Raw genomic sequence first — 12,034 nt, 5'->3', positions numbered from 1 at the left:
AAGATTCCATGCTAGGTGTCATTCTATTTAATTCAAGAAAGGGACAATATAAGATATGATCATTTTTATTCTGTTAGGTAAAGAAAGTGAAACTGAGCCACTCAGGATAATGATCAGGCTTATGTAGTTAGTAAGTGACTGAGTCAAGATCTGAACACAAGTTCTGACCTACTTTTTTTCTGCTAACTATGATAACTATAGATTTTAATATTCTGCTTATTTGGGATAAAAATATTCCCCAAACATGTTATATTACCATGAAAGATTAAAAACAATATCTTAGTTTGAATAAGAAAGGGAGATGTGGTGTTGCCGAAAGGACAGAGGTGAGAATGGAAACCTTTCTTTCCACTGTACGCACCCCTACGCACTTCTGAGTACAGTCAGGCATAATCACGCAGCTTTAAGAAAGAAGTCTGTAGGACAGCTAGCATTAGCAACAGTGCGGGTAGTAGCATCATTAGCAACAGTGCGGGTAGTAGCATTAGCAACAGTGCTGGTAGTAGCATCATTAGCAACAGTGTTGATAGTAGCAGGTAGGGGACACTGGGGGCATGTTACTTCCTCCACCATGTAGGCGTGTGATGCCAAGGGAACTCTGTGAGAGAGTCATGGTTTCATAGCTCATCACAGAACCCTTTATTGACTTTGCACGTAGCAGTGGCTATGATGGGCTCTCCTATTGATGTTGTTCTGTTAGATTGAACAGGGAATGTTCAACACCCTTGTGTCTGAGTTGTCTTTCTTCATGTGCTTCTTTTATATGTACCCAAATAATTCACTCTCATGGGACCTGGGAGTGATGCAGTTTTTGGCAGCTCTCCGGCTCCTCCACTGTTGGGCACTGCATGTGCATCTAGAAGTGGAATGAAAAAAGTATACAAGATGTTAAAGTAATTTCTTTTTCCTTTTTCCTTTGTTCCCCTAGGAACAATTCACATAACAATGGCTCTTATATAGCCTGGGATATTTTCTACCTACTTAAATTCTTTAGTAATCAAACTGCAGAAGTATTTTTGTTGGTCTTCATTATTAAATATTAATTTATATAGTATGCACATTTGCATATTTATTTCATCCAGTTTGTAAGTCTTCAAAAGAGGGATTACAGATAAAAAAATTTTAAATAAAAAAATTAATTTGGTAGAGAACACTGATTAGTATCAATCCAATTTCTTCTCAAATGGCTTCCATGAATGTAGAAACATTACACAAATACAAATAAAAGTCTTTTTCAGTCTTCTTTATGCTCTGTTTTTCTTATGGAGACAGGCTCATATTATGTATCCCTAGCCAGCCTCAAACTTTGCCTGCCTCTGCCTTTCACTCGGTGGGGTTAGATATGGGCCACAGTGCCCAGACTCTCGTGTGTTTCCTTCCACTCGGTGGGGTTAGATATGGGCCACAGTGCCCAGACTCTCGAGTTTCCTTCCACTCAGTGGGGTTAGATATGGGCTCTGGTTCTCAAATATTTCCTTTGGTGGTATCCTCAAGCATTAGTTTATATGGAAGTAGTCACTGAAAAAGGGGGAAATACCATATCTTCATTGTCATATTGATGGTTATTGTTATTTCTAATATCTTTACCATCATTCAAATATACTTGGGAGATGTTAGTAACTTCTATTAATATTTATTTTCTGACAGCATCTTTTAATAATAATTTGGCAGAAGTGTATTAACTTGTTATAACTTTGTTCTAACTTGGAATCATTCAATCTTTGTTTTAGCTCTCCTTACAGACAGTTTCATCATCTTATCATTTCTGGCACAAAACAAACTATGCTTTATTCAGTTTACAAAGAAGATGGATTCTCTTGATGGAAACAAGAGGCTGGAAAAACTCTCAGCCTTGGACTTTAAGGTAGAAATTTCAGTGTATGTAGTCATATTGCCCCTCCCTAAGGTACTCTAGAGGGCTGTATAAGTTCTCGTCACTGGTTTTACTCTTGAGCATATGTGGGTGTTGGGAAGTATGAGTGTGCCTTTATACCTCACCTGTGGTGAAGGCCTAAAAATGGCATATTTAAGCTCATGGAGGTTAATGTTGGCTTGTTTGCTAATGTTCCTATATATTGCACTTCTCATTGCCCTAAGTATCCATATAGCTGCACTGGGTTTCACGATGAGAAAGGAAAGAAGGGCCTTTCAAAGACTAATAGAGAATATGATAAGTAATGGTAAGACCCTCACATCCCACCCCCAGCTATGATTGGAGGAAATGCATAAAGAAATTTCCGTGAGGTGTGTCAGTTTTTCTCCTCTGCTAAGTCCAGGTAATTTGTTCCCTGTATCACGGACTTCACATCGACTAAGACAGGATTTTTATTTTAAGTGATGTGTTTAAACTTTCCACATAACATTCTGACGCTGGTAAGGCACCTTCTCTGCAAGGGTGAGCATCTAATGCATTTTCCAGGCTGTTTCAGTTCAAGGCGTCTTTTCAGCACTGGTCTCTGTGTGCGAGATTGATCCAGCCTCTGTGACGTGGATTTGAGGCAGTCCACTGCTCAGTGGGAATAGAGCTGATACACAGCAGCTTTCTTAAAGGCAGGCACGTGGACGCCACCCTCGTGTCTACAGCAAAGGCAAGGCGAGCCCTGTGCCTTGCAGTTGGCCTGGGTGCTTGGATGCTGATTTTTGTACCTAACTTTCTGTACTTTGGAATCGTTATTCGTTATGATTGGGTTGATAGTGGCATAGGAAAGATTTAATTCGTTTAATAAAAATATCTATTCTTATAGGAAAGAGTTTTAACATGGAAAACTTACCTGAAATAAGTTTTTCACTGTGGCAATAAAATACAATCTGGTTTATATGCCAGATTTGTGGAGCTTCTATAAAATTTACATAATAATAATTTTATCTAGCTGGCAATTTATGGTATTCATGTGTATATTTGTCAAGAAATTAAAGATTCTCTTTAACATTTTTACAGCACTGTTTTTCCCAAATAGTTAACTTAGATTGATTTTAAAATGCTGTTTTTTTCCTAATATTAATCTCAACTTTTTATGTCCCAATACAGGGGAATGCCAGGGCCAAGAAGTGGGAGTGGGTGGGTAGGGGAGCAGGGTAGGGGGAGGGTATAGGGAACTTTCGGGATAGCATTTGAAATGAAAATAAAGAATATCTAATAAAAAAAAGTTGAAAAAAATCTTTAAAATACGTCAGTGTTCATCAGCTGAAGCCATGTACAGTGTTGTTTACCTTTTTATTTAAAATTCCATAGGATAGTTCTTTTTTTAGAGGGGCAAGTAGTGGGTGGTGTCTTTTTGACGGAAGGGTGGTGGTAATGTGAGCCAAGGGGAATTGCAAGGGCATCAACTTGTCTTAAAATATATAAAGAACAGGCTAGTCTCTGGGCCTATATTGCTTCAGTAGGGGACTTAATACATTATTTCTGCCTTTGGACTTGAGGAGGAATTATTGGTGCTGTGCATCATTACTACACAGTAGATAGAGTATGACTATGTTTCCTTGAGGAAACACCATGAATTTCATTTCTTGCTTCAGTGTTTGAAACATATGATAATTAGTAAACACCAAATAACAACTGATATGCATTGTACAAAAACTAAACATGCCAATCACCCATTTTCTAACTTGACTTTATCATCTAGAAATTTGTAATGGCAAGATGAACAACAAATATAATATGTACTTGTCTTTATGTAGTTAATTAACAATTATAGTTTTTCTCAAAAAAGAAGAAAATTACAATAATCACATTGCAAACCTAGCTATAAGTATTTAACCTTAAAAACAAAGTGTGTCCTGTTTTATCATTGCCCATATGTATTTTAAAGCAAGAATGTGTATTGAGTATTTATAATTCTGATTTTTTTCTTTCCAGCTATATCATAATTTAATTATTCATATTAAAATAATTTTGACATGAAGAATTTTAGGGTAAATATCCTGAAAGTGTTGACCTTTTACAAGCAAGCTTTTCTGTCCACATTTTAAAAATCTAATTCAGTTTAACAGATGAGGGATAGTACAAGGAGTTAAATGTTTACCATGATAGAACAACACTGGTAATTACTTTGATTTTAGTTCTTTTTGATGTGTATTCAGAGGATGAAGAGGTCAATAATATTATGGCCATGCAAATAGAAAAGAGTTTCTTTTGACCATGTTGGAAAAAAAATAGCAGAGGATTATTAAAGCATTAACCTTGATTTTAATGGCCTTGGTTGAGTGGTGAGATCACAATTTGGATGAGCCTGATTATTTACTAAATACAATACATAAATGCAACGGGTTCTTAACACCCATTGCACTCTGGCATTATCGCATTACTGCCATCCTTTGTTGCCTTGCAGACAGGAATATGAAAGCAATCTGTCATGTAGTGAGACTGGCTCCAGAAGCATTTCTCTGATAAGAAGACCCCCTGCCCTTTGCTAGTGTCTGGTCCAGTAGGCTTAGCCATGCGCTTAATCCCCAGAAAGTGGTTCGATTATTGCTGACCAGCAATGGCAAGATAGTTTTTTTTCTGTCCAAGCTATCAACCTTCCATTAATTCCTTAAGCAGAAATACGGTGCAATCTATATTTCCTTGGCATGTGTCACCCAGATGGTGCCGTGCTTATGTTTTCAAATAACCATGTTCCAAAATAACATAGTTTGAATAATAAATTCGACAAATCCTTCCTAAGAAAGAGAAGTGTAATTCTCAGAAGCTGCATAAACTTTCATGCACAACGCCATGGCTTATCCTTTTATGCAGAATATGTGTGTAGACATCTCATATTCTCTTAAGAGATATTTGCCTCGTGTTGCTTTTCCTTTTATTGTTGTCAGTCATTGTTAACATCTTATGTCTTAAATAGTAGTCAGACAGTCTTGGTCAGCAGTACTGAATGTGTCATTTAATACAGCTGATCCTAAGCCCTGGGTGTAGGTGGATGCTGTCAAGCAACCATGACTGTACATTTCAGTATTGATTGGAATTGCTACATCTAGTTCCACCCTAACTTATATTTCTCTTTTTCTTTTCCTCTGCTAAAAATTGGGAGAATTTGAACATATGTCTTTTTTCTATATGTGTCAAAAAAAAATTGGTAAATTCTGACACCCTTGTAAGCACATGTTGAAGATGCATATTTACTTGAGTGTCTTACATTTACAGATGCTTTGATTTTCTTTTGAAATAAATGATTTTGCATTCTCTAAAAGAAACATTTTCATATGTTTTCTTTGTCTTTAACCATTAGATTTCCTATTATGACATACCTGGCCCAGCCAACAGGACAATAGATCGTCACTTAGCTGTCAACTCCACTCAGGATCTAGTTGTTTGCTGGTGGCCACTGGTCAGTGATGATGTTTGGCCTTGGACTCCAGTTTCTTCTGAGAAGGACAGAGCCAATGTGCTGCTGCTGGGTTTTACTCAAGGAGGGTTGGAGGTAAATCTAAAGCAAATGTAAACATTTTAATGAAGGGAAAAAAAAATCAAATATTATTACTGGTTTTTCTGTTCTGAAATATATGTGAATTCATTTTAAACCTATATTTTATATTTTCAAATATTCAAAAAGGAAATTGAATATAAAATGAGATCCTAAATGTATCCTAACTCGAGCGTAAGCAGACAACTCTATGACTGAAATAATGCAGTGATTGAGAGCATAGGCTTGTAGGCTCAAGTGCTGGCCCTGGCGCTGCCATGTTCTCCACTTGAGTGAGTTACTAACTTACTCAAGTTATAGTTTATTTGTAAAGTAGAGTTAAGTTGATGAAAAAAGTGTATGCATTATAGCAACACTTACAGACAACAAACTTCGACTGACACTGTTAGTCAAAGATTTCGTGTGGAAAAACTATGCTAGCATTCACCCTTAAGCATGTGTCAGGTGCCTATTGTGTGAATACCCCCGAGCAGCCATACTGTCAGGAGGCAAGAAGCTGCAAGGAATGCTGGCTGCAGCACAGCCTCTCATCCAGGGTCTTACCTCCCATGGCAGCCCTGGAAGGACGGTGTCTGAGGCCATGTCCGTGGTCTCACTCTGGCTGTCCCTCATATCACATAGATGAATGAACCTGTGTGTGTTTTCATTTTGTATCCATATAGACACAAACTTCTGAGGTTTTTTCCTAATTAAAAAAAGTTCCGTCCCTATAAAAATTTAGTTTTAGCTGGGTGAAACAACTCTATTCCAATATTTTCCTCTAAACCTTTCAGACTTTAAGAAGTATTTCCCAAAATCAGTATTCTAGGATAAAATGAGTAGGCCTGTGCTTTCTCTTTTTTCCACTTACATAAATTTTTAATCTTTGAGTTTCATTTATTTTGGAGATAGGTTGTTTTGTTTGTTTGTTTGGTTGGTTGGTTTTTAAATATAGCCTACAGATAGTAAGAAGATAGCCACAAGCTCCTGATCCTCCTGCCTCAGCTTCTTGAGTGTTGAGGTTGAAGGCATGTTTTACCATGTCCAGCTCTAGGATGCCTTTTAATATTGAAGGGTCCTAGTCCATATCTGATATGTATGTATGTCTTCTTTGAGAACTGGACCTTTCCCAATTCTTCTGTAGTAAGCTTTCCCATTTTTGTGTTCTGGCTTTGGGTAGGTAACTTAGTTTAACTGGCTTTAGATTTCTTATTTTTAAGATAGTAAATTTGAACCAGATAAGTTCACCCCAGGCTGCTGGTGGCTATAATGTACACAGGTATGGGTACTAAAATGCAGATCTGTTTTGGCCATTTTTACTCTGTTCTTTAGTATATGTTGAACCAAACTCAGCTTTATCCAAACTAGTCTTGATCAGCCTTTCCAGTGTTGCTTTCTTGTTGTTGGTTTTTTGTTTGTTTGTTTGTTTTTTGTTTTTTGTGTTTTGAGACAGGGTTTCTCTGTGTAGCCCTGGCTGTCCTGGAACTCACTTTGTAGACCAGGATGGCCTCGAACTCAGAAATCTGCCTGCCTCTGCCTCCCGAGTACTGGGATTAAAGGTATGTGCCACCATGCCCGGCGAATTTACTCACTGACTCAGTTTTCCCGTTTCTAATTACCTGTTTCTGCCTGAAGTAGCCAGCTGACTTTAAGCATGAGCTTGCATAAGCACCGTGTTTCATCCCAGATGATAGGAATAAGAAACAGTCTTGCCTGCAAGGACTTACGTTTTTACCAAGAAGAGACAAACATGAAACTAAGTACAGGAGAGTGTCATCTTGCTTTAGGTAGACCGTGTGTAAGCTATAGTAGGAGCCACAGAGAGTGACTGACTCTACTTACAGAGAGTAAGGTTCAAGTATCCACTTTAGAAAAGCATCTGTATTGGTTTTGATAAAATTGCATATGATTTGTGAATATCACTTCTGGTGCTAGAGCCTCTTTGATGCTGGGTGAAAACATTCTACCACTGAGCCATGTCCTAAGCCCACACATGATTTTGAACCACTTATTGCTTAATATACTCTCTGTCACTTCCAATATTTCATGATATGCAATTTATTTTCCTGGCAAGGGCTTTTGTTTTAGGATTTGGTCCTTTAAACTATCTATCAAAATTCATCTGTTCAAAAAATTTTTCTAAAATTTTTCCAGAAACTCTTGTGAATATCACTATGCAAAAGCTAAATGTTTTTCTTTTCCAGAAACTCTTATGAATTTCACTGTGCAAAAGCTAATTTTTTTTAGGGGAAAATAATTGTTTTCCTTTATATAAAGACATAACCTTTAACTGAAACATTTTTAGCATGTCATGAACTAAAGCTACCAGTGACTAAAGTCACAGTAGTCAGGACTTTTTCTTCAGTGCCCTTCCACTGGCAGCAACAGACTTTAACTCTGATTACAACCAGAATAATAAGACAATATGCTTTTAAGCCCTAAAGTTATAACCCAAAAGAGAAAAGAATCTTTATAGAGAATAAATTAAATAACTTTTTAATCTGTTAAACTATAGATTTTTTTTAAAAATGTGTTTTCCACATAGACCTCATCAGAAAAGATAATAAGCTTTTATTTTGACAGTGGCAAAATCCTAAAACAGTAGTAGTTCATATCCTGGCAATACATTACAGTCGCCTGCAGAGCTTTGGAGACTGGGCCACCAGAAGCCTTCCGTCAGGAGGGACATCATGAATTTGTTTCGGGTTCCCTAGGTGATCTCGCTTACATCCAAGTTGAGACCCACTGCTTTACAGCAAACTTTAAAAAATGAAAGCGGAAACCATCTTTTTGCATAACAGACCATGGAAAGGATAAAGCCCACATACTGCAGCCAATGAGAGTTGTAACAGAGAGTCTAAGTAGAAAATTGGCTTATCAAGCTGCTCAAAAATAAGAAAACAAAGGAAGCAGAAATCAACTCTCTGTGACCAAATTATCTGCCTTCTGAGGGAAAACATTTTAAAATTTATTTTATGGATATTAGAAAATGCCTAGTTCAATTTCACACCACAGAGTTCTAAACAAGTATTGTTTATCTTAATTAGAAGCACAGTGCAAGAGGAAATATGTAATCTAAGAAAATGATTCTTTTGAAAAAATATATGATAAGTAATGTAGAAAAGTGAATTTTTATCAGCAAATTCATTAAGATCCCATTTTCTGGGCTTGGAGATGGTTCAGTTGCAGTTCAGCCCGAGGACCTCAGTTTGATTTATAAGGCCAAATAAAAAGCCAGGTGTGAACCTCGCCCTGGGGGGGCTGGAGACACAGGGTCCCCACGGCTCTCTGAGCCAGCCACCCTAGCCTAACCTGTCAAACACCAGGTCTTCATTAGGGGTCCCATCCAGGGTCGCAGCCAGCAGACCTGACACCCACCCTGACACACCCACAGGTACACACCTGCACGTCAACATGTTTCAGCAGCTTATGTATGTATGACTTACCATGTGTCATATGGAAACATCTTCATTTACATTTCTTTTTACTCCTTTTTACTTTGTTTTGAGAAGTTTTTACCATTTTCTTGCCTTTCACTTTGACAAGAATGTCAAAACAGCTCATTCTTCCCTTTTATTTTTATGCAGCTGTTGTAGCTTTTGTGATGTGTGAATCTCATACTTCATTTTGCATGTGCTACTCACATCAAAATATGTGTTGAGAGACCGAATGACCTTGCTCACCAAACTAACCACGGATACATACACGGGGCTATGTAATCTAGGATATGTTAGGTCTAAATAAATAAAACCTCACAAATATATTTTTCTTCTTGTATGATGTTTTGTGGTTTGTGTTATTTGTTTGGTTGAAACTACTCATGTAGTCCAGGCTATCCCCCAAGCTCCCAGTTGTCTCGCCTCTGCCTTCGCTGTGCTAAGATTCAGGCAGCACTGCCGGCCGTATCCACTGTCTTGTATGAATGAAGCATTGTTTTGGGCTCTTTTTTAAAAAAAAGACTAAGTGGGCTGGTGAGATGGCTCGGTGGGTAAGAGCACCTGACTGCTCTTCCGAAGGTCTGGAGTTCAAATCCCAGCAACCACCTGGTGGCTCACATCTGTAACAAATGTCAGAATTAGAAAATGTTAACAATAGGGAATACAGCTACTTAAAACCAAATGCTACTATTTCTTTCAATAGATTTTTTCTTTTACTTTTATTTTTTTACATATGGTGTGTGTGTGTGCATGTGTGCCTGTGTGAGTATGTTCATGCCTGTGTGTGTGTGCCTCTGTGTGTGCAGGTGCCTGTGAGTCTGTGTGTGCCTGTGTATGCCTGTGTGTGTGTGTGTGTGTGTGTGTGTGTGTACATGCATGCTTGTGCGTGTGTGTGCCACAGTATGCATGTGGAGTTCAGAGGAAAACTTCAGTTCTTTCTTTTATTATGCAGCTTGAGGGGGTCAGTCTTAGGTCATCAGGCTTGCTGGAAAGCGCCTTTACCCACTGAGGTGTGTTACTGGCCCAGATCTCACTTTTTTTTAGATGCTATATTTGATAGGCTATCTGGAGCAATAGGGAACTCTTATTTGCTACTTCTTATAGAAGTTAGTAGACTGTGATACAGAACAACATGCAATAACTAAAACAATTAGAGGTGAGCCTGTTATACGTGGAAAACTACTCCATGTGTATATGGAGCTATACCCAGATAGGATGTATAATAGCATCATTTTCAGTAGTAAGAAAGAACTAGAAACAACTTAAGTATCTGCTGCTCTTTCAAGTTTAGCGATAAGGAAGCACAGGAGAAATAGTAACAGAAGTCAACATATATTAAATACACTATATATGAAAGCAAATACTATATTTTGTTTCAATATATAGTTGATGAATTAAGTGTTGAAACAAGTAGATGTTTTTCATCATGTTCAAGGTATCCATCATGTACCTCAGTATTTAGCCAATAGCTAATATGAAAAAGAGACATGTTTTTCCCTAAGCCTGTATGCTGGTTTTTGTCAATTTGACATATCTTGGAAGAAAGAATTGTATCTGAGAAAATGCCTTCATAAGATTAACCTGCAAGCAAGTCTGTAGGACATTTTCTTAGTTAGTGACTGATATGAGAGGATCCACCTAGCTGTGGGTAATATGGACCTGGGGTATATGAGGAAGCAGGCTGAGCAAGCCAGTAAGCAACACTTTTTCCATAGCCCCTGCATCAGTGTCTGACTTCAGGTATCTGCCTTGGTTTTCTGTCCTGACTCATAAGCTTTTAGATGAAACAAACTGTTTCCTCCCCAAGATACTTTTGGTCATGGTGTTCGTTACAGCTATAGAAACTCTAACTAAAATAGTCTGTATTGTATTTTGTTATATAGTAAGATTGCTGTAAATATGCTTGCTTCCTGTGGAAATATTTGTGTGTGTGTGTGTGTGTGTGTGTGAGAGAGAGAGAGAGAGAGAGAGAGAGAGAGAGAGAGAGAGAGAAAGAGAGAGAGATACACAGAGAGAGAGAGAGACAGAGAGAGAGACAGAGACAGAGAGAGACACAGAGAGAGAGACACACAGAGAGAGAGAGAGACACAGAGAGAGACAGAGAGATGAATACAGACTCAGGGCTGCCTGTAATTTCAGCTAGTCTAGTGACTAAGGAAGGGGGAACACAAGTTCAATACATGCTGAACAACTGAATGAGACCCTAGGTAAAAATGTAAATAACAGGCTGTAAACACAACTCAGTGGTAGAGTACTTACTGAACAAATGGGATACCCTGTGTTCTCTCCCTGATAATACACACACACACACACACACACACACACAAACACACACACACACACACACACACACCCCAGCTTAAATCAGGCAAATAAAAACATATTTTAGGGTAGAATGCTATATAGAAGACTAAACTATATTTGTGTGACTTTCTTAAATTGAGCAAAATGAAATTATAGTATGAGATGGTTTAATAACATTCATGCAAACCTATAAAACAGAATGATTCAATGTTCTATATGGCTATTCTAGACTGATGAATAATAATATATGTAAGGATAAATACCAAATTCTTAACAATGTTGCCTCTGGAGTGGGATAGAAGGAAATGGGGCCTGGCAGGCTTCAACTTATATGTGATATTTTATTTTTAAAATTGAGGCAAAAAGATAGTATTTCCTAAAGCTGTTTTTCACATATTTTTCTCTCCACTTTTATGTGTGTGTTGAATGTTTCATAAAAAGAAGTAAAAATAAAATGTACTTTTTATCTTCTGTTCCTAAAAATTCTGCAAAGTGATGGAGAGAATGTAGATTTCAGAATAAATCCTAGTGATAAGCTAAGAACTTCTGGCTGCTGCATAATCTTTTAAGTAACCTGTTTACCTACTGGTAAAGGCTTCAGTGCCAGAAGAGCCCTCTCTTTAAATAATTTTCCTGATTTGCATATTGGGTGACTTTTAAAAGATTCATGAGAGATACCCTCTCTAGCTGAACATGCAATTTAAAGACTTGAGCCAGCCCCCAATTCACTATGATTTATTTTCTGCTTTTTGTTCTTTCTGAGTTTGAAGCTATCTTTTTTGAATGGTCATCAGTAATACTGACTGATATGGCTTTCCTTTCCTATACTGTTCCTGGGTGAATTTTATCTGATTAGTTTCCGATTTTGTGTGTGTGTGTGTGAGTGTGTGTGTGTGT

At 37.7% G+C, this 12,034-nt stretch overlaps 1 protein-coding gene across 6 annotated transcripts in view; it reads left to right on the top strand.

Moving 5' to 3' along the window:
* Wdpcp (WD repeat containing planar cell polarity effector) overlaps positions 1 to 12,034 on the top strand; it is a 306,946-nt gene that overhangs the window by 126,683 nt on the left and 168,229 nt on the right. For all 6 annotated transcript variants that reach the window (XM_021210656.2, XM_029545442.1, XM_029545441.1 and 3 more), the window contains 2 exons: positions 1,731 to 1,864; positions 5,223 to 5,414. In XM_021210656.2, the coding sequence (XP_021066315.1) occupies positions 1,731 to 1,864; positions 5,223 to 5,414 (326 nt within the window). The remainder of the gene's footprint in view (positions 1 to 1,730; positions 1,865 to 5,222; positions 5,415 to 12,034) is intronic.

Source organism: Mus pahari, chromosome 13 (genome assembly GCF_900095145.1).
Source record: "Mus pahari chromosome 13, PAHARI_EIJ_v1.1, whole genome shotgun sequence".
NCBI lineage: Eukaryota > Metazoa > Chordata > Mammalia > Rodentia > Muridae > Mus > Mus pahari.
The sequence above is the reverse complement of the archived record's forward strand: the minus strand, read 5'-3'. Positions and strand labels throughout refer to the sequence as shown.